General features: G+C 48.4%; 1 protein-coding gene across 1 annotated transcript in view; it reads left to right on the top strand.

Annotated features, from left to right (window-relative positions):
- Nucleotides 1-24,607, top strand: part of LOC119386861 (potassium/sodium hyperpolarization-activated cyclic nucleotide-gated channel 1) — a 104,377-nt gene that overhangs the window by 17,669 nt on the left and 62,101 nt on the right. Inside the window, exons 2-3 of the mRNA XM_049414068.1 lie at nucleotides 12,076-12,236; nucleotides 22,593-22,846. Of these exons, the coding sequence (XP_049270025.1) occupies nucleotides 12,076-12,236; nucleotides 22,593-22,846 (415 nt within the window). The remainder of the gene's footprint in view (nucleotides 1-12,075; nucleotides 12,237-22,592; nucleotides 22,847-24,607) is intronic.

Here is a 24,607-nt window from a genome sequence, read left to right as displayed (position 1 = left end):
GCTTCCTCCAGTAATCTTAATGATGTACGCATCTGTTTTTTATCATAAGAACCGCGTGCAATTGCAATCATCTTCATTTTCACCAACACCTCCCTCCCTCCCTCCCTCCCTCCCTCCCTCCCTCCCTCCCTCCCTCCCTCCCTCCCTTTTCGTAACCTATATATTTGTGCATGCGTAATAAAGGCTTTGTTGGCAGTCAACGCCCATCCTCTTGTGTCCGTGTGTAAAGTAGCGTTGTTGTTCTTTTCTTTTTTAGGTTTCACTTGATATCGAACTGTTCCTTGCGTTTTTTCGATGGAGGCAAAAATGCTTGAGGCCCGTGTATTTAGATTTAGGTGCACGTTAAAGAACCCACAGGTGGCCGAAACTTCCGGAGCCCTCCACCAAGGCGTCTGTTATAATGATATCGTGGTTTTGGGACGTTAAAGCGCAATAATTATTATATGTTTCTTGCGTTTAAGCCAGTTCGTTACAAACGGACTTAACTGCAACTAACACGACTTCCAATAGCGAGCGAGGTTTTCAGTTTTAAGTTTTAAGGTGAAAGACTTAGATTCCTATGTTTCTATAGGTCGCGTGAGGTGCAGAAAATGTCGCATGAGCACGCGAACTACACGTCCACTTCGTCTTTGGGGCGTTCGCGTGATTAAGTAATAATAATAAAAAAACGCTCATATCACGTGACCAGGCCCTAGTTGCGGGCGGGGAATGCCGAGAAAGTACGCCAGGGCAAAAGTCTAGAGCAGCTCTAAATGCCGCTCCTTTTTATGGCGGTCGGAAGGAAGCATCTATGGATGAAGCTGCGGCAGCGGCCCGACGAGGGAAACATTGCGGCCCTAATGCAGCGCAGGCGGTCTGGTAATGCAGAATCGGTGGAGAGAGAGTCCGCTGCCACAACAGCAGATCAAGAGAAGGTGTAGGTAGGTTTTAACGTGACGCATCACTTAGCGAAACAAGGGCACCTTAACCGTTTCTGCCAATCAATCAATCAATCAATCAATCAATCAATCAATCAATCAATCAATCAATCAATCAATCAATCAATCAATCAATCAATCAGCCTACGACCCTGTGCTCTTCCACTGTCGTCTCCTTAACTTGCTGTACACCAAAGTGGCACACGAGTGTACGAGGAACATAACTGACACACCGTGACACGAATAACATATGCCTGTCGCGTACGTCATGAAACCCTTTACCCCAGCCACGTGTGGCACATACCCGAATTTCACTGCCCTCGGTATGCGAGTATGTGCCACAGGTGAAACCCGAACAGTGAAAATAGACATTAAAATATTTTCTGGGGGTGTTAAGTGTTGGAACTACGATATGATTATTAGGTAGGCCATAGTAGGGGACTGCGGATTAATTCTGAGTACCCGAGGTTCCTTAACCTCGGGTACTGGAGAGCGATAGGCAGTGGGGATGTGGCTTAAGAAGAAGAGGGCAAAGATTTGCTCATAAACATAGGCGCGCGCACGGTGGGGGCAGGGGGGGGGGCGCCCCCCCTCAAGCCACCTACAAGGGGGGGGGGACGAAATATGCCCCATGCATTGACCCCCCTAATCACCTAAGAGGTGGGGGGGGGGCAATATCATCCTCGTACATTGACTTAGTAGGGGGGGCGCTGCGATGAACCTTCGCCACCCCCCCCCCCCAATGGGGAACCCTTCGCGCGCCTATGGTCATAAACCTTTGTTCCAGTGCTGTCCTGTGTGTCACTCCTTGCTGCTGGGCTCTTCCATCTGAGGACTTAGTTGCCTAGAACGCCTCTTGACATTCTTCGATTTCGCCTCCATAAAAATGCAACCGCCGCGCACGGAAATTGAACCCACGCCCTCCAGCTTGGCAGCGCGACACCCTATGTGTTAAGCCATCACGGCAGGTAATATTGTAATACAATCTTCATGGGTTAAACAAAAGATACGTATCGCTTGTTCGCGATTTTAATGTAGCAGACAAACGCCGAAAAAAAAAAAACGCCGAAAAAAAAAAACGCCAGGCCTGCGCTGAAACCGCAGCACAGTCACAGCGAAAGCTGGAAGAGCGGCGTTTCTGGAGCCCGTGGTAAGCTAGCTCTCTTGGGAGTACACTAGAACACAAGTACACTAGAAAGGTACCCACTACGCCATAAATCACAATTTTTGTGAAGATGGGAAGCACCTACTAAGCCATTATTCGTCATTCGGTGGAGAAGCGAGGCACCGGCTACAGGTCTGTAAGGCATTATGTCCACTTTGTTGGACGCGACGACTGACGACGATGAAGAATTATGGCTCAGCCCTGTGTAATGGGTTGGAAGCTTTAAACGGGCCACCAGTTATGTAATTTGTATTCGGTGACGCCCCGTCGCTATTTCCCTCTCCCTTCATGCTGTATAACATACGTTGACGTGGGAGAGAGACGGGGGGCGGGGGGCGAAGAACTTTACTGAGACCCCGAGGCAATGGATCATGCGCTTATGGGCTTCCTTGGCAACCAATACAAGTGCACTTGCGAGGAACCCACTACGCTATAAATTATTGTAACTTTACTGAGACCCAGAGGAAATGGATCATGCGCTTATGGGCTTCCTTGGCAACCAATACAAGTGCATTTGCGAGGAACCCACTACGCTATAAATCATTGTAATTTTTAAGAAGTAGGGCAGCAGGCACTGTGCCATTTTTCGTCGTTCTACAGAGAGACGTGGTACCTGCTAAACGCATGTAAGGCATTATGCGCACTTTGTTGATGCTGTGCCTGATGACGATGAAGAATTATGGCAGAGCCCTTTGTAATGGGTTAGAAGCATTCCACAACCTACTCGTTGCGCAATTCGCATTGTTTGACGCCTGGTTACAGAATTCGCGTTGTGCGACGCTTGGTGCTTATGTTACTCTTCTACCACGCTATATTTCATATGCTAATGTGGTTCCTTCCCGACACGAAGCCTGTATAGGACCTTTTTGCACAGCAGTTTCAAGCATCGGCATGGCTCAGAGGTTGAATACTGGGCTCCCACGCAGAGGGCCCAGGTTCGAACCTCGTTCCATCCTGGAATTTTTTTCTTATTTCGTTTTTTTCTTATTTCGAGCGATACTGGTTACGGACACCGGCGGCGGCAGCGGCGGCGGCGGACAACTACGGCACCAAAAACGGCCGGTGAAATGATCTCATAACAGCTTTCGCTGTAAAACACGCTGCAACGAACCTCAGCGAGCTACCGCGCGGTACGGATCGTATAAGGTCACAATATGCACACTACTGAACAATTTACACAATTACACAAAGATGTCACTCCCTATCGTAAGACATGGCTCGAAAAAACAATAACGAAAAAAAACGAAAAAAAAACGAACAAGAGAAAGAGGAAAGCGGTATAGGTAGTTCCTCGATTACTCCTTCGCCTGAAATCGATTCCCACAATGCGTGTGATCTGCCAGAATTTTCCTTTTCTTTTTCTTTTGCCTTCACATTCTTAGAAAATTGTAAGCATCCCCTGTAGTTTTTGCTAATTAGTTCTGCTCCTAGAAACAACGCCCCGCAACAGGGGGAGTCAACAGGTGCAATCCAATGCATGCATTCTCACAGTGTTGTTTTCAAAACTGCTTTCTTGAATCAGTCATTGACATACACAGACTCGCCTCTCAGGTGCAGTGTTTTCCACAAGACAACGATACGTTCTGTATCACTCCACATGTACACTTGACGATAGCGCCATTCTCCCGGAGTCCTAAATAGCTTTGTTTTAACTTTAGCGGCGATAGGGGGGGGGGGGGGGTAGGCGGCAAAAACGCGAGATGTCGTTGTGACTGGTCACTCTATTTATGCTATAGCCTTCTTTCTTTTCTTTTTACCTGTCTTCGTGTTTTTCACATATTCGAGTGTTTAGCGAGTGAACCGTTGGCAAACACTCAAAGAAGAAAAGCCACTACAAAGAAAAAGAAAACACCAACCCTCTTTAGACGTGACGAAGTATACTTCGCAAACCCAGCTTCACGAGCCCCCTCAGAAATTAATGATAAATTCTTGCCTATACACTATTGCCCTGTGTACAGCATCAGAGTCCTTTGATAGCCCGCCTCGTTGGTATACATCGGTCGCGGTGCTCAGTTGCTGACCCGAAGGTCGCAGGTTCGATTCCGGCCTCGGTGGTCGCATTTCGATGGAGGCGAAATAGTCATGGCCCGTGTACTGTGCGATGTCAGTGCACGTCAAAGAACATCAAATGGTCGAAATTTTCGCAGCCCTCCGCTACGGTATGCCTCATAATCACATCGTGGTTTTGGCACGTAAAACCCCATGTATTATTATTTATTGTTATTCTAGTCCTTTGATAACTTGAGACAGCATATTGCGTCGGAAACCGTCGTTTGATTCAGTTGTTTTTACAGCAGAGCTATTATGGTCGAGGTTTGCCGTGTGTCGTAGATACAAAATTATTATCATCATTAACCCACAAGCGCTCGATCACCCCCCAAGCATTCTGTACAGATAGTTAACAAGAGAAGCTAAAACGTGCCCAGCAGCCCTGCTGTAACTCAGCCTTGCGCGACTTAATGCAAGCCGCGCAATTTTTTTTTTTTTTGTTCGGCAAGTCATTACGGGTATGACTTCTATCCTCCTGGACGGCCAAAAACGCCTCTTACGCTGCCGACACACGGTGTATTGATTGTATTGATGCCTGCTTAGAGACATCGCTATCGTTTGACGTCACAAGTGATAACGTAATTGTTCTTGATTAATCGCCAAGGCGAACGCTCGCTCTGCACGATTCCGTTCTCATTGGAGCGACGGAATAACGTGATTTCGCGCCTTTCGTTTCCGCACCTAGTATCTGTGCGTGCCACTTATTTGTTCAGTAGATAAAGCGCAGGATAAGGAAAATCGCTTATCGCAGGTCCCTGCATACACTGATATAGGAGAAAGTCAAGCGCTAACGTTCGAATACTGTATATCTGTTTTACGAAGATAACATAAGCAAGCGCAGATTTGTGTGCTCAACTTTTTGTTTTTTGTTTCGGGGTTCTGCATAACCCCATTCAAGGCTTTACCAAGACTGACGGCCTCCCGATAAGATCTGCGCAAGCATTCCACACAGCCCTTGCAAAATCACTGAAAGCAAGGCGTTATCTTCATACAGACGGCCTTCCTTGATCCCTTCTGTACACGCGTATTACAGCTCTTGTGGGTGGCTGCTCTTATGCACATCGCAACAGGGTTGCTCGAAGGAGCTCTTGCTATTACTTATATACCAAAGTAAATTGGCAAATTTATGATTTACGCGTTAAAACCACGATGTGAATATGTGACACGCCATTGTTGGGACGGCTCCGGAGTGATGTTGACAATCTGGAGTTCCTTATCGTGCAATATGACTGAATAAACGACGCGTAACTCTTATTTAAAGGGGTCATGAAGCACCCCTTGGGCTGATTGAAAAAACACATCCTGCGGAAAGCTGACACGGCTATGAACTGCTCTGCCAAATATTACAGTCGTGCGCGCCGCGTAATGGCCACAAGCGGAGCGCGAAGTTGCCATTTCCCCAGGCACCCTCTTTTCAAACAGAGGCTGGTTCTCACTCTCGTCGGTGGGCGGGGCGTCTGTCCGCTGTACGTCGCAAGAGACATAGCATGCTTATTGGCCGATAGCCGACGTAAATCGAGAGCGGCGTTCGGATCAGATGCGCTTCTTGCCGCGGGGTGCCGCCACTTGCCGGCGCCGCACTCCTCAGTACACGGTAGCCGCACTCGCGCAAGCGAGTCACAGCGGGAGAGCGATCGCGTTTCATGACGCGCGCTGGCGTAACTTCTTTCCCCCATGCCATCCCTCCCTGTCTAGCTTCCAGTGCGCTCGCCGGCACGAGAAAAGAGAGAAAGCGCTGGGAGCGTGCGCCAAACCCCCGTAACTCCGCTGATTCTTGACGGATTCGAGAAATTTTTGCGGCAATCGATTCGGGAGGCAGTACACTCCGATACTGAGGCCATTAGATCATTACTTGGAAAAGTGGTTCATGACCCCTTTAAGGACAGCAGCGTTTGCAGCGTTTGCAGCGTTTGCAGCGTTTGCAGCGTTTGCAGCGTTTGCAGCGTTTGCGAAAAGGGCCTCTAGAGTCGTCCTTCCAGTGAAGCACTCGAAATGACTTTGGTGATAATGCTTGGTGATAATGCACTGTTGCAACGTTGCCAATGTTTGCAAAATGCGTGATCTCAGTGTCTCTTCGGAATGAAATCACTGTTCAGCGCTCCTGAAGAAAGCGGTGCATTCACTCGAGGACACTATTTATTTATTTATTTATTTATTTATTTATTTATTTATTTATTTATTTATTTCAAATACTTTCAGGGTACGAAGGTGCTACAGTGAGGAGTGGGTAAAACAAAGAGTAACAGGTGCAGTTAAAAAAAGAAAAAGGAAAGGTTGCAAGGCATCTTGTAATGCGATTTTGAAAGCTTATTCATCTGCTATGCTGGCATATGAGGCGGGAAAGTGGTTCCAGGCGGCGCCTGTTCTGGGAATAAGACAGTCATCGCACGATTTTGTGCGGCATTATGGTAGGCCCACCTTATAGCAACGATCAGTCCTTGGCGATGTAGAATAATTTATTGTTCTGGTTTTACGCCCCAAAACCACGATGTGATGATGAGGGACGCCATACCCGGAAATTTCGATTACCTGGGGTTCTTTAACGTGCACCTAAACCAAAGTATAATTACTAGACCACCGCGGCGGGTTGCTTGGCTATATATAACAAGGTGTATAAAACAGGGCGTCATTCGAATAGCTTTTCAAAAGGCAAATGACAATTTATGTCACATTCAGCGGTCAATGCTTAAGATCTTCTAAGACGTCAATATTACGCACAGAAACGATTTAATAATCGGGAAATTAAGGTAAATGGAAGACATGATTTGCACCACCAGTGGCACATTCTGTTACTAAATCGCGATGATGTAGAGCAGTTAATCATAAGTACTTAAACTAAGTGTGATAAAAAATGACATTTCAGTGCATTACGAGACGGAATAAAATACAACCTGTGCATTTCAGTATGATTCATGGACAAGGACCTTCTCAACATTATACCTTTGAGAACGACGCGCTCCGCTGCGCCGCAGGCCCTGCTGTCTGGCAGGAAAGGACGGGCATTGCAAATGCTACGTCATAAGTCTGTTTTCAGATGCGGCAATCTGAATTGCGCTGACAGCATCCGGACCACTAAAGGGCGATTTTTCTTTCAAACTAAGCGTTTCCTTAGCACGAAACAAGCACTACGAGGTTTCTAGAACGCGATATCAGCAATCCACTTCGACTTAATATTTGCCTTCAGCGTCCTTTTAAACTGATTGATTTGAAACACATTGCATTTTAATAGTAACGCGGAACTGAACAATTTTAGTTTCTCTAGGCTGCTCAAAATTACATGGCCTAACAGCTGTCTTCTAAAGAAGGTTGAAAAACGTCCTTCTACGCACTGAGAGCAATACTGTGTAGTTTCGTTAATGTTATTCACTCAAGCGATTAACAGAATCGAGCGAACTCTGTAAGGCATGCCATAACCATTTCGTGTGCTTGAATGATGAAATTTAACTTTCTACAATATAGCACGCGAGCAATGAAAGATACGGTCTCGGCATAGGCGTGCACACGAGGGGTGCAAGGGGGGCGGCCGCACCCCCTAATCATATTAATGGGGGCGCCATTTCTGCCCTAGGCCTTTAATCAGTCGGACCTTTCACGTCATTTTTTGATGCGCAGGGTTACGGTTACGCATGTATTTTGACGATAATGTCGACCAAGGTCAGGGGACCTTGGTGCATTCAAGGAACTGTTCACTTCCCACTTTTACCCCAGGAAAGCCGGGGACCAAAGGCAGGCTGTTGTGAGGAGCACGTCATGGCTTCGTTTTCCTTTTTGCACCCAGTGCGCAGCTCGTTTTCAGTCGCACTCGACCAGCAGGAGAAGGGGGGGGGGAGGGGGCGCTGCGAATGGGGAACCCTGCGCGCGCCTTTGGGTTTTAGGGAGCTAAAGCTTAGTTGTAACCTAAGGGACTGTTGTAACCCAATGGAGTTGTAACATAATGGAGTTGTAATGGAGTTGTAGCCTAATGTAACCTAATGTAACCTAATGTCGTGCCCCGGAAATAAATACAGGAATGTTCTTTCATTCTCCGCCACCTGAATTCGGTCGCGCCATAGCGGGCAATCGAACCAACCATCTTGTGCGCAGCAGCAAGGTACCGAAAACGGTAAACATTTGAACGCCTATGCAAACAAATGGCCTGTATAGTGGAAAGTTTCTCCGCATTGCAGGCGAAAATGCTTGAGGCCCGTGTACTTGGATTTAGGTGCGCGTTAAAGAACTCTAGGTGGTCGAAATTTCCGAAGCCATCCACTAAGGTGTCCCTCACAATGATATCGTGGTTTTGGGACGTTAAAGGACCTTTAATAGAGAAATTTTTTTGTGACTTTTTTGCTGTAATTTGTAGCCTTGTGTCTGGTGATGCCGAAATTGAATCGTAAGTGTTCTAACGTATCGTACAATTAATGCTAGCGTCGTTAATTGTTACCAATTTTGGCGTCACTTCAAAATGTCCGTCTGAAAGCGTTAGAGTGCCTCGATGCGCGCTTAGAAAGCGTAAGAAACTAGCGCCCCACAGCGGGAGAGCGCCTGAGATCACGTGCGCTCGAGCTTCGGTGACGCTGAACGCGCAGTTTTCAAATCGGGGGACCAGCGCGCGGTGAAGAATGAAATCATGTGGGTGCCTTGAGCGTGTCCCCCGCAGGAAAAAGAAAAGCATTCGTGGCGTAAGCAGCCAAAACCACCTTAAGAGCAGCCCGACAACAGAGCGAGAGGGGCTAGGAACAATAGCCCTCGTTGGGTGCCAGTCGCGGTTTCGTGTGCGCCTCGTGAGTGTTCCGCGACGTCGACAATACTCGCTTTTTTGTGGAACGGCACAAGGGGCCTCTGTCTACGTCATAGCGATGTCACGAGGTGCTGAAAACTCAGATCAGCGCTCACGCTTACTTTAAAACCAAATTAAAACATCTTAAAGGCAACGTTCGTTAGTCATAATCGGTCAGAAGTGCCCACGCATGCAGGACTATCAAACAACACAAGCATCTCGAGTTTCCAAATTTGGTGTCAGGGGTCCTTTAAACCCGAACACTTACTATACTAACGGAAAGTTTCTCACGTCCCATATGCTTTGAGAGCGTTGCGTTACGAGAACTTTACAACAAAGTTACCTATACAACCAAGTATTTTCAAGATCCAGAGCACTTCGTTAAAAAGGCGTTCAACTGCGTATATCTGTAGATAGTAAATGTATAGATCTTTTTATGTGGGCCAGATGAACATAAGCGCACACGCGCAGATCAGCACAGTCCTGGCGGGTTTTGTCTCAATATGTGTGAGACAAAACAAAAAAACAAGAAAAAAAACAACGCTAGATGCCATCGACGCACCAAACACTCAATGCAGTGTCGTACAGAATTCGCCATAGAGTCTCGTTTCCGCAGCCCAACTTCACGCCATGAAGACCACAATAAAGAAGATGCTCACGGCTGCGTCGAGGAGACAGTACTCGGGACTGGACTTCAAGAAGCGGCCGCGTACAAAGTACAGGTGCATCCTGGATCCGCGGTCCAGTTTCAGGTGCGTGAGATGTAGCCTTCTTCTCGAAGGTGTGGATCAGTTCATGTGCGTGATCGTTTGTCAAACGGTTGTGTCCGAGCACTCGCAGCGGGCCTCCAGAGGCATGGCGTCACTACATATCGCTGGGACAGTTGTATCTTATGGTTATGTTAAAGGCTATGTCAAGTAACTACAAGACATCAAAGAGCGTGACTGGAAACTAAGGGGCCATTATGAACAGAAGAGCTTAGATTTATTGCGATAGCAGTTATATGGAGACTCCAGGTGAATTTTTGCCGTCGTCGTCGGCGTCGCCGTGAAGTTCCGTAAAAAGTCCAAGGGCGACAACATCACCCGGCGCGTCGTGTGTTTTATGTGCGAGTGAAAGGGTGCGAGCACTGCCGGTCGTCGCGACATGAGTGGAGAGGGAGCGCGCCGGCAATCTCGGTTGAAGCGAAAGGCCCATGGGTGTGTGCTGGGGGAAGAGTGGCGTGGCTCCGGGAGAAAGTACGTACTTTGATCGGCCAGGCGCGGTTGCTCGTGGTGGCGCACGCCCTATCTCGACACGGATCAGCAGACGGATCATACCTTTGTACGTGTTGTGTTGTCTTCACTGAGTTTGCGATATAGGGATGGACAGCAGTGGACAGCACCAAGGTCGTTTCGCTCGCTACAGCGGCCGCGTTTCCTTAGGCCAGGGCCGGTTTTGTTGAGCTACGTCGGCTCGGATCCTGATGGAGTTAACTGACAGCCGTACTTCGTATAATATTCCAATTTGTTGCTATCACATTCACTGCAGCTTAATTGTGACTTTTTTATGAGCAAAACCGCCCAGCGTCCGCGAGCACGTCTGCGCACCGAAGTCGGACCATCTGCGTGAGCGATACGCGAGGCACGCTGAACACCTGTATTTCGATTGTATGTCAGAGTACAGGCTGAACTTCTTGACGATTTCGTTTATGTTGTCTAGTATCGTTGAGCGCATGTTCTTGCATACACGTTCCACTTTTCGTACAAAGGTGAACCTCTCAAATCTGAATAACATTAATCAGGAACGATGCTCTTTCCTGTCTTGTAGCTTCTTAGCAACGATTCGTGGCCTCTGACGCCATAACACTGAGAAAGAGTTGAATGGGATTCACGGCAACTGTTGCGGAAACTCAATGTCGAGAATTTTATTAAACATTCTGTTGGACCTAATTGGAACACAGTTTTGAGGTGAAAACTTCAGCGCAAACCAGGACGGACCGCAAAGAATAGCTGAGACAAGCACAGGCGCTGTATTTTTTTCCTTGTTTATTCTTTGTGGTCCGTCCTAGTTTGCGCTGAAGTTTCCGCCTCAAAAGCCGAGAATTTTGTTGAGTTTTTTCTGAACAGATCACAGAGCAAACAAGAGGCGCAGTTATAGTCGATTCACATGAGCATACGGGGATCTCGTATAGAAATGCCCACAGTCTCGCATGTCACGTGATGCGATGGCGTCATTGGATGGCGTCATATGATATGCCATATAAAAGTTGCCATATGACACATGGGAACACGCGATTTCTGATAAGGAATGCCCACACGTTCATATGTTCAAATAGCTAATGCTCCATATTACATATGAAAATTTAAGCTTACTTATGTGACCCCCCGCACGCTTAGATGAACTTATTAATAATACGGATGAGGAGCATATTTTTTCAGGATCCTTAAATAAATTACTTCCATTAATTATGTTGCCTGAATGACCGGTCGTTTCATGCAGTGACACAACTGATAAGGGATTCACGGTGGGTTTACCGTTAGTGGCATTGTTAAAAATATCTTGCGCCATAATTCTTTTGCAAGAGTGTACGTGTCAATAGGACAAAACATTATCGAAGGCTGCCAACCAATGCCAAACCGAAGTTATGAAGGAAAAGTCTGGCGAATTAAAGTCCAAATGTCTGGCTGTCTGAGCAATAGTATCCTGATTCACTGCTTAAGTTATCATGTTATGATGCTTGCAAGATGTCAGCAGGAATATGATTTATTGTATCTTTGCCAAAAATTCTAGGTTTATTTATTTAAAAAATATTCGGATTTTGATCAGTGAATATCCGATTTGAAAGTTTCCTGCCATGGTGGTCTGGTGATCTTGGTGCTCAACCGCTGACCCGAAAGTCACGGGATCGAATCCTGGCCGCGGCGACCGCATTTAGAAGTAGGCAAAATCCTAGAGGCCCGTCCGTGTACTTAGATTCAGGTGCACGTTAAAGAACCCCAGGTTGTCGAATTTTCCGGAGCCCTCCACTACGGCGTCCCTCATAATCATATCGTGGTTTTGGGACGTAAAAACCACAACAATTATTAATATTATTATTCGCGCACCCCTAACTGATTGCGTTTGAGTAAGGTGTTTTACAGGCCGCGCGTCAGACGCTATTTCGTTGGCCAGTCGTTACAAATCGTTCGACTCTCACTGTGCAGGAGGTGGTGGGACTGCTTCATCCTGGTCCTGCTGCTCATGAACCTGGTGCTGGTGCCCCTGCACCTCGGTTTCTTTCGCCTGCCGGGCATCGAGTGGGAGCTTTACTCGCTGTTCTCGGACTTCGTGCTCTTCGTGGATGTGATGCTCAACTTCAGGACAGGTGGGCAAAGAGGGACGCATATAGCTGGTGGTGCAAATCGTGCTCCCGGCTCGGTACGACATATCGTTCCCAGATCCCCAGATCCGGAGGTATTTGTGGGACATAATAGGCTTTAACGTCGGTTCTCATTACCGACTGGCATGTCAATAATGCTAATGATCAATTTTATGGTTCAAAGGTCCTGTTGTTTGCTAGAAGGACCTTCGTGTAAGTTCGTAAGTAGTGAAAGTGGCCGTTTCATCATGCTTGATATGATAAGCATCCCTTTTCATTGCACAAAGAAAGACTCAGTGCGGTGCAACATCGTGTTGTGGTTGTGGGATAGTGGCACTGCGAAGAAATGTTTAAGCGCGCTCTCGACCTCAAAGGGAGCTGAGGGAGTTGCTGGCAAGGCAGTGTGTTGAATGTCATTTTACGCTCGCTATCTTATGGTCGACAAAAGTTTAGGGAGAGGCAGGTGCCCAGCGTGCCACTCGCTGGCTACGCCCCTGTATTCGCGTACCGCTAACGAATTGCGTTTGAGTAAGGTGATTTAAAGGGCCCCTCACCAGGCCACATAGCAAATTTTAGTTAGACGCTGGAAGTTGTTGTATGCCGAATGAAGAGCAGTATGCCGCAAGAATTTTTCAAGTCGGTTCATTACGAGCTGAGAAAAACGGTCATTTGTAGCGGCGCGAAACCATGATGCGAGGAGGCGAGTTTCGAACCCTTGCCACTCGCCCCGTGTAGCCTTAGCAAGCCAAATCCCTTCCCTGCCCTCTTCACTTGACACATACGCATGAACACGTCATGCGCATTCATGGTCACGTGCGCATGACGTGCCCGAGCCAGCCCGAGCACGCGAGCGGCGTTGCACGGCCGCTGCCTTTTTTTTTATGTAGCGGCCGTGGGCGTTTTGTCGGCGTTCTCTGTGGTGTACTGCCTGTTTTTGCAGGACGGGGCATGAAAGTTGAGACATTTGTACGGGCACGAGAGTGGCCGTATCATGAGCCAGTGGCGCATTAACGTTTACTTGGACGCGGTAGAATAAATGAGCATAATGAGTGCTCGAACGCGCCAGAACATTACTTTCGTTTCCAGGGCTGGCGTCTGCTCGATGCGCTAACCGCGGGGACACGAACGCATGGGAAAGGGAGGCACATTAGCCCCGCATCTCGCCGCAATTCACGAAAAAAAAATGAAAAGACGCACACATTTGCTTTGTGTGTCTCATTATTTCTCTCATGTTTTATTAATCTATTCAAGCAACAAATTACACAAACTACACATGTCGTGTCAAATAATTATCGCAGTGTCACGTGCTACTGTTGGCGACGTCAGAGCACAGTCGCCTACGTAGAGGAGCGACGTCGCAGCACTACCATCTACGTAGGGCCATTTTCTCATGTACGTCATCCCCTCATTCTCTAAAGCGCGCGCCCGCGAGAGGAAGGGCAAACAGCGTTCACCTTGAAATTTGACCCGTTTCCGCGGCGCGTAGCGTTGCAAATTTTGGCAGACGTGATCGTGAACGCCCAGTGTATGTATTGCGCTCGTCATCTCAAAATTGTCAAACCTGGTGAGGGGCCCTTTAAAGGCCGCGCGTTAGATGCTATTTCATTGGCCAGTCATTACAAATTGTTCGACTCGCTAAATGTCAGCGCTTTTAACAATTTCAACGTGATAGCGTTAAAGGAACACTAAAGTGAAACAATGAATCACTTTAGACTGATAAATAATGTTCTGGAAACTCTATTGTCGTTAATTTCACCGCCGTAGGTTTATTAATAGAAGAGAAAATCAAGGTTAAAATTTCATTTTTAAATTTCGCGCTGAAATCTCCGCACGTGACGTAAAGAATTTCAAACCGCTTTTTTTTTGTATTTTGGCGATATTGCTTCAACAAAATATCCTGAAACTATATGCCATATCTCTGGCCCCCGCAGAGGATAACGTACTACAGACTCACCGGTTAGAAGTTACGTAAGCCCTAGTGGACGCCGTTAAAATCTATGACGTCACGGCGATTGGTGCTGGAACTTCAAGGGGACGTCGCCAGCGGCATTTTGCTTTTGCGCGTTTTCTTCCTTACCAAGCGCGTTCTCACGGCAAGCATGGCTATTTTGGTATTGAGAAAGAGCAATTTACAAATACGGCTCTTTCGTGTCCCTTTAAAGAGCCAGTGTCGCAGAAATTCTGGTTACAGTTTCAGCGTCGGCGTCGGCGGCGTTGGTTGTGAGCAGAAAATCGGCGTTGTCCGTAGGCGAAAACTAGCGTTGGATGCAAACAAAAATCAGGGGTTCGAGCCGAAATCGAACTCAGGCCTTCTGCGTGGCAGTGACGTGTTCTACCACGGTGCCACGCCAGTGCTTGGAACTGTTTAGGAAGAAAGGCATACGCATGCGTCATGTGGTTCCAGAACTCGCGTTAACACGTGTCATATTGCGTGGCAGAAGCGTAGAATTGCGCCACGCGTCACGCCACGTAAATTGGGCAACGAGGGGGTGAGTTAAAGGCCGCCCCATTACAAAACGCCCAGGCATAATTGATGACGATGATGATCGTCAGTCACAGCATTAACAAATAGTGCACTGTACACAAATTGTGCACCTGCGTAGGTGCGCGTATTACCTTACGGACGCGTGGTGTGTGCTTCGCTAATTCTCAAAACGATGAATTACGGCGTAGTGGGTACTTCGCACCTGTTCTTGCAGTAAGCATTCTAGGAGAGCTTACAGCGACCGATGTTACGCACACAGACGTTCCTTTCCTCACGGCGCAGTTGAAGTGTCCACCGAGAGGCGAAGAGTGACAAGCGAATGAGAAAGCAATGCGGACGGGGCCCGATTATGCTATCGCGTTCTACTCTTGAAGGCGAAGCTGAAGCGTCCTCGAAGATTTTCACGCGATTTCACGGTATTGAAAAACATGCATTCGCCTAAGATGATTCGAAGGCGAAATTATTAAGCTATCATCATCATCTTTATCATCATCATCATCATCATCGGAGCTTGAGAAGCCCCTTGAGTCGCTGCACACACTGTTGATGTCCCTCTATCTAAAATAAAGGGACCTTACTGTCATGCTGATGATGCTGAACCGAAGCCCAGCTTTTTTTAATGGGTTGGCATCTTTCAACCACCCACTCGTTACGCGATTTACATGCTGTGACGCCTGGTGCAATTCCACCATTCTGCCACGCAATATTACGTCTGTTCACGTGACTCCTTGGCCGACATGACGACTGCACTAGAGTCAGTCTCCAAAGCGGTTTGAAGCACTGGCGCAGAGCACGGATGTATCACTGCGCATAATATGTGGCAAAAGTTGAACACCGCAGGTTACTGATTTGTCCAAGTAATACTAAAAAGTGATCATACAGACACATATTGCGGTAGATGGAGAGCACATATAGAAATATATGTGAAGGAGATCTTTCCTGAGCCGGTTAATTAAATTATATAGACTTTTCATCGTCTTCAACTCGGTCTGCAGCATAGCGGTAACTTGCTTGGCCGGCGAATCAGAAAGCCGCTGCAAGCCGAATCGTGCGGCCCAAGTGATCCACGTGGCTGAGAATTACTCCTAATAATAATAACTTCTAGGTCCTTGCGTGCCGAAACCTCAATATGATTGTGAGGCACGCCGTGGTATGGCGACTCCGGATTATTTTTAACCACCTGGTGTTCTTTAACGTGCACCTAAGTTTGAGCGCGCGGATGTTCTTGCTTTTTGCCCCCATCGAAATGAGGCCGCAGTGGCCAGGAATCGAACACGCGCATTCGTGCGTAGCAGCGCTACGCCATAGCTGCCAATTTGTAGCAGATGCTACAGAAGTGCAGGACTCAGTGTGAGTCATTCGGGGTGACGACAGCATCCAGCAGCACGACCGTGAACGCACGGGATGGTTCGTGAAGACAGCTTTGTCTTAAAAGACGTGAACGCCGCAGCCCTGGAATGTCTAGCTTGCCTCTGTCTCCATCTCGAAAGTAAGGATAACATGGTAGCTAAAAGTTAACTGAAAATAACGATATGCGGTGATCATCAAATTAGGTTTAAAGGCAGTAGTAGGTTTAAAACCGGATTGTAATAGCAATGCTTTACTGTAAAAGTAAGAATGCGGAGCACTCGTAATTCGTTACTTGCTCGAATATTCCAATTTGCCCCAACATTCGCCTCTTTAAGAGCATATCCGACCGTTGTTATGCCAGGGCTCCCAACCCAAACTTCCTTGCTTCGACAAGGAATTCAAGCTGGTAAAACGTCTGACGCAACCAGCGTCGACACCCGCTGATGCAACGAAGCGGGAGTCTTACGCAATCCCCGGCAACTCCGGCGATGAGGCTGACTCAACCAGCGTCAACACCAGCTGATGCAACGAGGCGGGAGCCTTACGCAATCCCCGGCAACTCCGGCGCTGCGCCTGACGCAACCGACGGAAATCTCTCCCGCAACGTGCGGCAAGCCCTCCTCCCCGCGGATCCGGTTCGAGCCAGCGACCAACGGCGGTTCCTGATTGGAGGCTTCGCACTACTGGCTGATGCAAGCGATCGCCCAGGGCTATAAAAGAACCAAGCTGCGCGGAGAGAGGGAGACAGCGAACGAAGAAATCGCGGGTCGTCGTCGAACCGCTGTGCGAGCCCAATAAGCTGTCGGCCCCAGCGCCGAATATGTAACGCCTCTGTATATATGTATATAAATTTGCCTTAACTCACCGTCGCCTTGATCGCTCCGTCTATCAGCTCTGCGCAGAAGCAGTCGCAAACTGACACACCCGTTTCCCAACAGTGGATGGCAGCTGCGGGATCGGCCGGCGTCAGCTACCTCGATGCGGTGAGTGCCTGATGTTTTCCCTTCAGTTCACCAGACTTCTCTAGCACAGGTTATCGTAGTTTAGAGAAGGTTGTGTGAAGCATTGGAGTGAGCTTTGATTGTTTCGAGCCAAGTCGGAGCGCTTTGAAACCAAAGTTAATGCGGAGGGCGTAAACACGGCAGGTTGAGAATTGCTTGCGTGTCTTTCTAGTAGACTTATAGGGGATACGGCAAGTAGATTCTAACGAGGGCAAATAGCAAGAGGCTAGTGTGAACGATGGAGAACCTTAAAGTGAAGGAACTCATCGAAATTTGTGAAGAACTCGGCCTTACTCTGGGCCGTGCGAAGCGAAAGCAAGCGATCCTTGAGATCATGCAGAAGGAGGGAGTAACGGCTGAGGAAGTCGATGAGGCCTGGGCGGATATCAAAGAACGCCGTGAGGAGGCCGAAAGACGAGAACGAGAACTTCGTGAGCGTGAAGAGGCGGAAAGGCAAGAACGCCGCGAGCGCGAGGAGGCCGAGAGACGAGAACTTCGTGAGCGTGAAGAGGCGGAAAGGCGAGAACGCCGTGAGCGCGAGGAAGCCGAAAGACAAGAACGCCGCGAGCGTGAGGAACGCGAAGAGCGCCTCGAGATGAAAAGAATGGAATTGGCACTCCGTCAGTGTTCGCAAGCGCCTAACGTAGCTTCTGCGACGGTTCAGGCTAGTGGACATAGAATTCGGGACCAACTGCCACCGTTCGTAGTGGGCGAGGACATGGCGAAGTATCTCGTAAAGTTCGAACATGTCTGCGATAGAAATGGCATCGAGCGGTCTCTTTGGGCACAGAACCTGTTAGCTCTGCTTCCCGGAGAAGTATCCGACGTGATAACGTGTTTGTCGAGGGAGGCGTTTGAGAGCTATGACGAGGTTAAGGAGGCCCTGTTGAGAAGATATAAATTGTCACCCGAGGCTTTCCGGCAAAGGTTCCGGTATGCAAAAAGGGGGAATGAGTCACACGTTGACTTCGCGTTTCGTCTTAAAGCCGATTTAATTGAATGGCTCAAGGGCGAAGATGTCTATGACGATCGCGATAAAGTGGTAGAGTGCATAGCATTGGAGCAATTCTACCGCTGTATCGAAGATGATGTCAAGCTTTGGCTGCAGGATAAGCTTGGAGAAGTACAGCTAAACAAGGCAGCAGAGTTAGCTGAAGAGTACTACACTCGTAGAAACTTGCACAGTAGGGCCGTGCGTGTTGAAAAAGCTGAGAGAAAAGAGGGCTTTTCAAAAAAACCTGATGACCGAAAACCTGCTCCGCACCGTAATTTCAGAAAAGACCCGTCTTTTACGAAGGAGACTGTTAGGGAAGGGCAAACGGAAGCGCAGAAGTCGAGTGAGCTTCCCAAAGAGCGCACTGATACTACACGGGCGTTTGAGTCACGGAAGCCGCTAATCTGTTACAATTGCAAAAAAGAAGGGCACATCGCGGTAAATTGTAAACAAAAGGTTGCTTTCGCAACGATCCGTGAATCAGAAAAGAACATGCGGTTGTTAGAACCGTATATTCAGGAGATTAGCGTCAATGGGAAAACGTGTCGAGCACTTCGAGACTCAGCGGCAACTATGGACGTTGTCCATCCTTCATTAGTGTCTCCGAACGACTTGACAGGAGAATGCGCATGGATCAGGCAAGTCGCCGAGGAGCAGAGCACTTGCTTACCGATCGCTACGGTGATCATTGAAGGCTCTTTCGGTAAGCTTCACACCGAAGCGGCTGTGTCTGTTGCTCTCCCAGATTGTTTTCCTTATCTTTTTTCGAACAACTCGGAACAGCTTCTCAAAGAGCAGGGTAAATCGTTCTTTCCCAGCGTTGCGTACATGGCCCTCACGCGATCGCAAGCGCGGAAGCTTTCACAGGAACTTGATCTCGTTCCATGTAGTACGCCACCACCGGCAAAAGTGGCCGAGCTGCGTGACCTTGGCAGCGATTCGAGCGAGCCTCGGACAGAAAACTCTCCGGGTGGGTTACTCGAGCCGCCGGCAGCGGAAGCGGGTAGCGTCGTCTCCGTCGGCGGAGAAACCGAAGTGGCGCCGTTGGGCGAGGCGGGCAACACGCTCAAGCCCGTAGCTGAAAGTTGGTGTGAGCTGTCGAGGGTTGAACGAGCGACGCTCATTCGAGAGCAGCGTGAAGACATCTCGATAAAAGCGGAAAGCGTAAAAGTGGGAGTGAAGAAAAAGAATGCTTCGGAGGAGGAAGGAGCAGAAATTCTGACTTCTAGCGATGTCAGCGAAAGGGGTTCAGAGGTGATGTTGAAACAGTTGAACCTGGAGCCAAGGTTAAGTCAAGTCCAGAAGGAGGACTTGAGGAGGATTGTTTCTGAGTTTAAAGACGTGTTTTCCAGCCGTCCCGGAAAAACGACGGTTATTAAGCACGACATCGAGCTGACATGTGAAGAACCAATCCGTAGTAAGCCATATCGATGTTCCCCTGTGCAGAAGCAGATCATGAAAGAGGAAATCGATAGAATGCTTGAGTTGGGAGTCATAATACCGGGTGAGAGTGACTATACGTCTCCTCTAATATTGGTTCAAGTGCCGGGAAAGGATCCTAGGCCATGCATCGATTACCGGCGCCTTAACGCCATAACTCGAGACCAGACCTATCCGATACCAAATCTAGAGGAAACGGTGGAAACAGTGTCAAAGTCAAACTACATTTCCACGCTAGACCTCGTGCGAGGTTATTGGCAGGTCCCTCTTACCGAGCGTGCTAGCCGCTACGCCGCGTTCGTTTCTCCATTCGGAACGTATCGTCCCCTTATGCTGAGTTTTGGACTGAAAAATGCGCCTTATTGCTTTTCGGGTCTAATGGACCGCGTTCTTAATGGCCTGTCCGAGTTCGCACTGCCGTATCTCGACGATGTCGCCATCTTCTCGAACACCTGGGAAGAACACGTCGAACATTTACGAGTCGTGCTGAACAAGTTGAAAGAAGCGGGTCTTACAGCGAAACCTGCTAAATGTCACCTAGGATGCGGCGAGGTGTCTTACCTGGGACACGTTGTGGGGCGTGGCCGGCGTCGACCTTCAGAGATCAAGGTAGCCGCCGTCGTGAACTATACACGACCAACCACCAAGTCTGAGATAAGGGCTTTCTTAGGACTAGCGGGATACTATCAGCATTATGTGCAAAACTACTCTGCCATTGCCAGCCCTCTAACTGACGCACTTCGAAAGTCGGAGCCAGTTAAAGTGACATGGGACTCGGAGAAAGAGAATGCGTTTTGCAAGCTTAAACAAGCCTTAAGCGAAAAACCCGTTCTCATGGCGCCTGACTTTTCCAAGGGCTTTATCATTCAGTGCGACGCGAGTGATCGCGGAATGGGAGCTATATTGTGCCAGGAAGATGACACTGGTCACGAAAGACCAGTTTTGTATTTAAGCCGAAAACTGAGCTGCAGGGAAGAGGCATATAGTACCTCTGAAAAGGAATGTGCCTGCCTCGTGTGGGCCGTTCAAAAGCTGGCCTGTTACGTCTCCGGTTCCAAGTTTGTGGTCGAAACGGACCACTGTCCTCTAACCTGGTTGAATAACATGTCGTCCAAAAGCGGCCGGTTATTAAGGTGGAGCATGATACTCCAACAGCACAACTTGAACGTTCGTTACAAGAAAGGAAAGCTAAACGCGAACGCAGACGCACTGAGTCGCGCGTTCTAATCAGTGCCGTCTTCGGCTATCCTTTCGGTTTTCGCTGGCAAATTGGGGCAAAATTTTGTCCTCATTGCGGCCTCAGCTGAGCGCTTCCGTCCTGAGTGATCTCAAGGGGCCAAGATTATTTTGAATTCTGTTTCATTGCGTTTGTTACACGTGTAATATTTTGAGTTCTGTTTTTAAGAGTTTTGGTGTCTCACATGTGCCTCTTGATATAGAGGGAACAAAATTTCGACATAAAGGTAGCTAGGAATATATTATTCTATTTAGGTCTGGTGTTCTGTGGGGTGACCGAGGGCACTTGCTTGTGTCGTGTGTTGTCTGTTGTCGGACCGTTCTTGACAAGTTGCAGAACGATCAACAAGTGCTGATACGAAAGATCGTCAGAAGAGACGAGCAAAGCAAGTCGACACATCTTGGCGACAAGCCACTGGAGCCGGGATCCGGCCTGGCGACTGGGATCTGTTCACGGAACGAAGCGTGGAGCCAAATGTCCCCATGGCCCTGGAGGTGAACCTGGATGGACCTGGCGAACGAGCGCGCCCGGCATCCGAGCCACGTGGAAGCAGCTCGTCTTTCCGGCGCATTGTCTGGCGGCGGGGGTGCTGTTATGCCAGGGCTCCCAACCCAAACTTCCTTGCTTCGACAAGGAATTCAAGCTGGTAAAACGTCTGACGCAACCAGCGTCGACACCCGCTGATGCAACGAAGCGGGAGTCTTACGCAATCCCCGGCAACTCCGGCGATGAGGCTGACTCAACCAGCGTCAACACCAGCTGATGCAACGAGGCGGGAGCCTTACGCAATCCCCGGCAACTCCGGCGCTGCGCCTGACGCAACCGACGGAAATCTCTCCCGCAACGTGCGGCAAGCCCTCCTCCCCGCGGATCCGGTTCGAGCCAGCGACCAACGGCGGTTCCTGATTGGAGGCTTCGCACTACTGGCTGATGCAAGCGATCGCCCAGGGCTATAAAAGAACCAAGCTGCGCGGAGAGAGGGAGACAGCGAACGAAGAAATCGCGGGTCGTCGTCGAACCGCTGTGCGAGCCCAATAAGCTGTCGGCCCCAGCGCCGAATATGTAACGCCTCTGTATATATGTATATAAATTTGCCTTAACTCACCGTCGCCTTGATCGCTCCGTCTATCAGCTCTGCGCAGAAGCAGTCGCAAACTGACACACCCGTTTCCCAACACCGTGGTCGAATATTCGGGAAAATCGGAATATGTATTTTTCGGACGGAATTATGCATTGTAAAAGGAGAATATCCGATTCGTAGGCGACATTTCGAATATTCGCACGCCCATAATTTTATTAGAGTTTCATCATGGCGAGACATCTACATTCGCTTAAAGTTCGCTTTTCTCTTTACAGGTCAGGGAGCCCCAAATAACGTTGTCCTTGCGTCTGATAGCTATCGTTCACGTAACGAAATAATTATTACGCATTATTTGCAATTACGAATTTCTTGCTACTTGTAGCGTGTGCTCTGCGTTACATTTTCCAGTTCACTTTTTACTTGCGTAAGATAGTGAATATTTCTTTGCGTGAACTTGAAAAAAAAAGGGGGGGGGGTTCTTAAATCACATAGAATTTATTTTCAGACAGTCCTTTGCTATCGCGATTCAGAGATAACCGTGGATGCGGGACTAAAAACCAGGGCCCATATTCGCAAAAACTTCTTGCGCATAAAATTTTTGTAAGATAGTATTTCAGCCAATCACGACGCGGGACATGTCGTTAGCGAAGCCGGATGACCAATTGGAAAATGCACTTACGAAAAAGAAGTTTTGTGAATTCGGCCCCAGGCGTCTAGCAACGTGTAACCAGTTACATGTTCGAGGTAATCACTGATAGTCTGTGTCACTCTCAGGTATTGACGATCGCAAGCAGGGCATCGTTATCATGGATCCAGTTCAGATTAGGCAGCACTACCTGCACGGCTGGTTCCCCGTGGACCTGGTGAGCAGCCTACCCCTGGACTTCCTCGTCCTGAACTGGCCGTCGAAGTATCGCAATGTGGACCGCCGTTCTACCTATTCGCAACTCGCCAAGCTCCTCAGCTTCATCAAGCTTATCAAGATCAGCCGCCTGTTTCGCTACGGCGGTCGCACCGAACAGATAATGGTCAGTCAGGGTTCTGCAGAAACCACTTCTGCGCGTTTTTCTTAGATACTAAATTTGAACTTATTACTAGCTTTCGCTGGGACAGGCACTTCTACGTGAAAAAAAAAAAAAACAGTATCAACAAACGCGGGCAAGAACGTTACTGCACTCTAAGACAAAATCGAGTATTTGGGGAGTATTTCTGCCACACAACAATAATCGTCATCTGGCTTGCTCGCGTTTCCTTTCTTGAAAACCCGGCTCTCGTCACTTTCCTGTCAAGAATGCTATGTCACGCTGACAACGCGCGCGCCGTTCGTGACCGGAAAGTGCCGCGACCGCGGTGATAACGCGAGGAAAGCACGCGAGGTGGATGACGATTGTTGTTGTGTGGCAGAAACACTCCCAAAATACTCGATTTTGTCTTAGAGTGTGGCACAAAGTCGTCAAAATAAACTAAGTTCATTCATACTCGCTCACAGATTACGTTTTGTTTTGTTTGCATAGGGCTTTTTCAGACTCAGGTTTACCAGAACTGAACTCACCGGGCTCACTCGGAATTACCAAAACCCTACTCGACTGTGCATGCTTGGAGTCACGCGTTTCTTTTCGTGAAATGCTATTTCCCACAACATGAAAATGTTATCTAACATAGAACGGCGCAGGAACTTACCGTACTTCAACATACCCATGGGCAGTTCACATATACACGCTACATACTATAATCACATTCCACTGTTGTGACACAAAGAAACTAATTGCACATTTATCACCGACAGTGCCAACGAAAATACATGAACTTGTAACATGACCACTATGAAGAGGAAGAAGGGAAACGACCTTGCTATTTTTGCCTTCGTCCTCTAGGTGACGATGACGTTATGCTCGGTTACACATTAGGAAAAAAAGTCAGCTCCACTATCGCTGTTCCTCCCAAAGAGAATTTGCATAAATCCTCCAACCACAAAGGACAGATAATTCAACCAGCGCACACAAGCGCTACAGGCGCTTAGACAGTAAATACTAATAACTCGCGTCAGTGTACCTTGTACAAAGAAATGTAGGCAGTTACACTCAAGTTGAAAGCTGTCAGAAGTGCGGAGCAGTGACTCGCCTGCTACTCGGCGACGCTGGCGTTCCAAACGTGAAGCCTAGTCGGCGTCCATGGTGGGAAAGAAAATCTTCATTTTTTGATGCAGTGGCATCTTTTATCTCCTACTCTTCCTCCTCTTCACATTTACATCTCTCCTTTTAACCCTTACTTCTCTTTCCTACCCCCTTGCTATACTATACTATACACGGCTATGCTATGCTTTACCATCCCCTCCTCCTCTCCCTTCTCCTCACCCTCACATAACTCCTCACTCTCACTGCCATTTCCCACCCCTTGCTATACTATGCCACACATGGCTATGCTACGCTTTGCCCTCTCCCTTCCTAATTTCTCTCCTCCTCATCGTCAGTTCCCTTTCCCGCCCCCCTCGCTATACTATACTATACTATACATGGCTATGCTATACATGGTTTTGCCTGCGTGACGACATACACAGCTATGCTATGCTTTACCCTCTCCCCTACTTCTTTCTCTCCAGCTCACCCTCACGTCACTCCTCCTCACCCCCACTTCCCTTTCCCGCCCCCTTGCTGTATGGTTTACGCCACTGTGCAGAACACGGAGCATGCTAACTCAAGCATCATAGCTCACGAATGTGGCAAAAGTGGCCGGAGCGGGGGTAACTTGTCTATGTCGTTACTCATTATTGCACTGCTGAAAATTCCAGT

The sequence above is a fragment of the Rhipicephalus sanguineus genome, chromosome 3 (assembly GCF_013339695.2).
Source record: "Rhipicephalus sanguineus isolate Rsan-2018 chromosome 3, BIME_Rsan_1.4, whole genome shotgun sequence".
NCBI lineage: Eukaryota > Metazoa > Arthropoda > Arachnida > Ixodida > Ixodidae > Rhipicephalus > Rhipicephalus sanguineus.
This window is presented reverse-complemented; position numbering and strand designations above follow the sequence as displayed.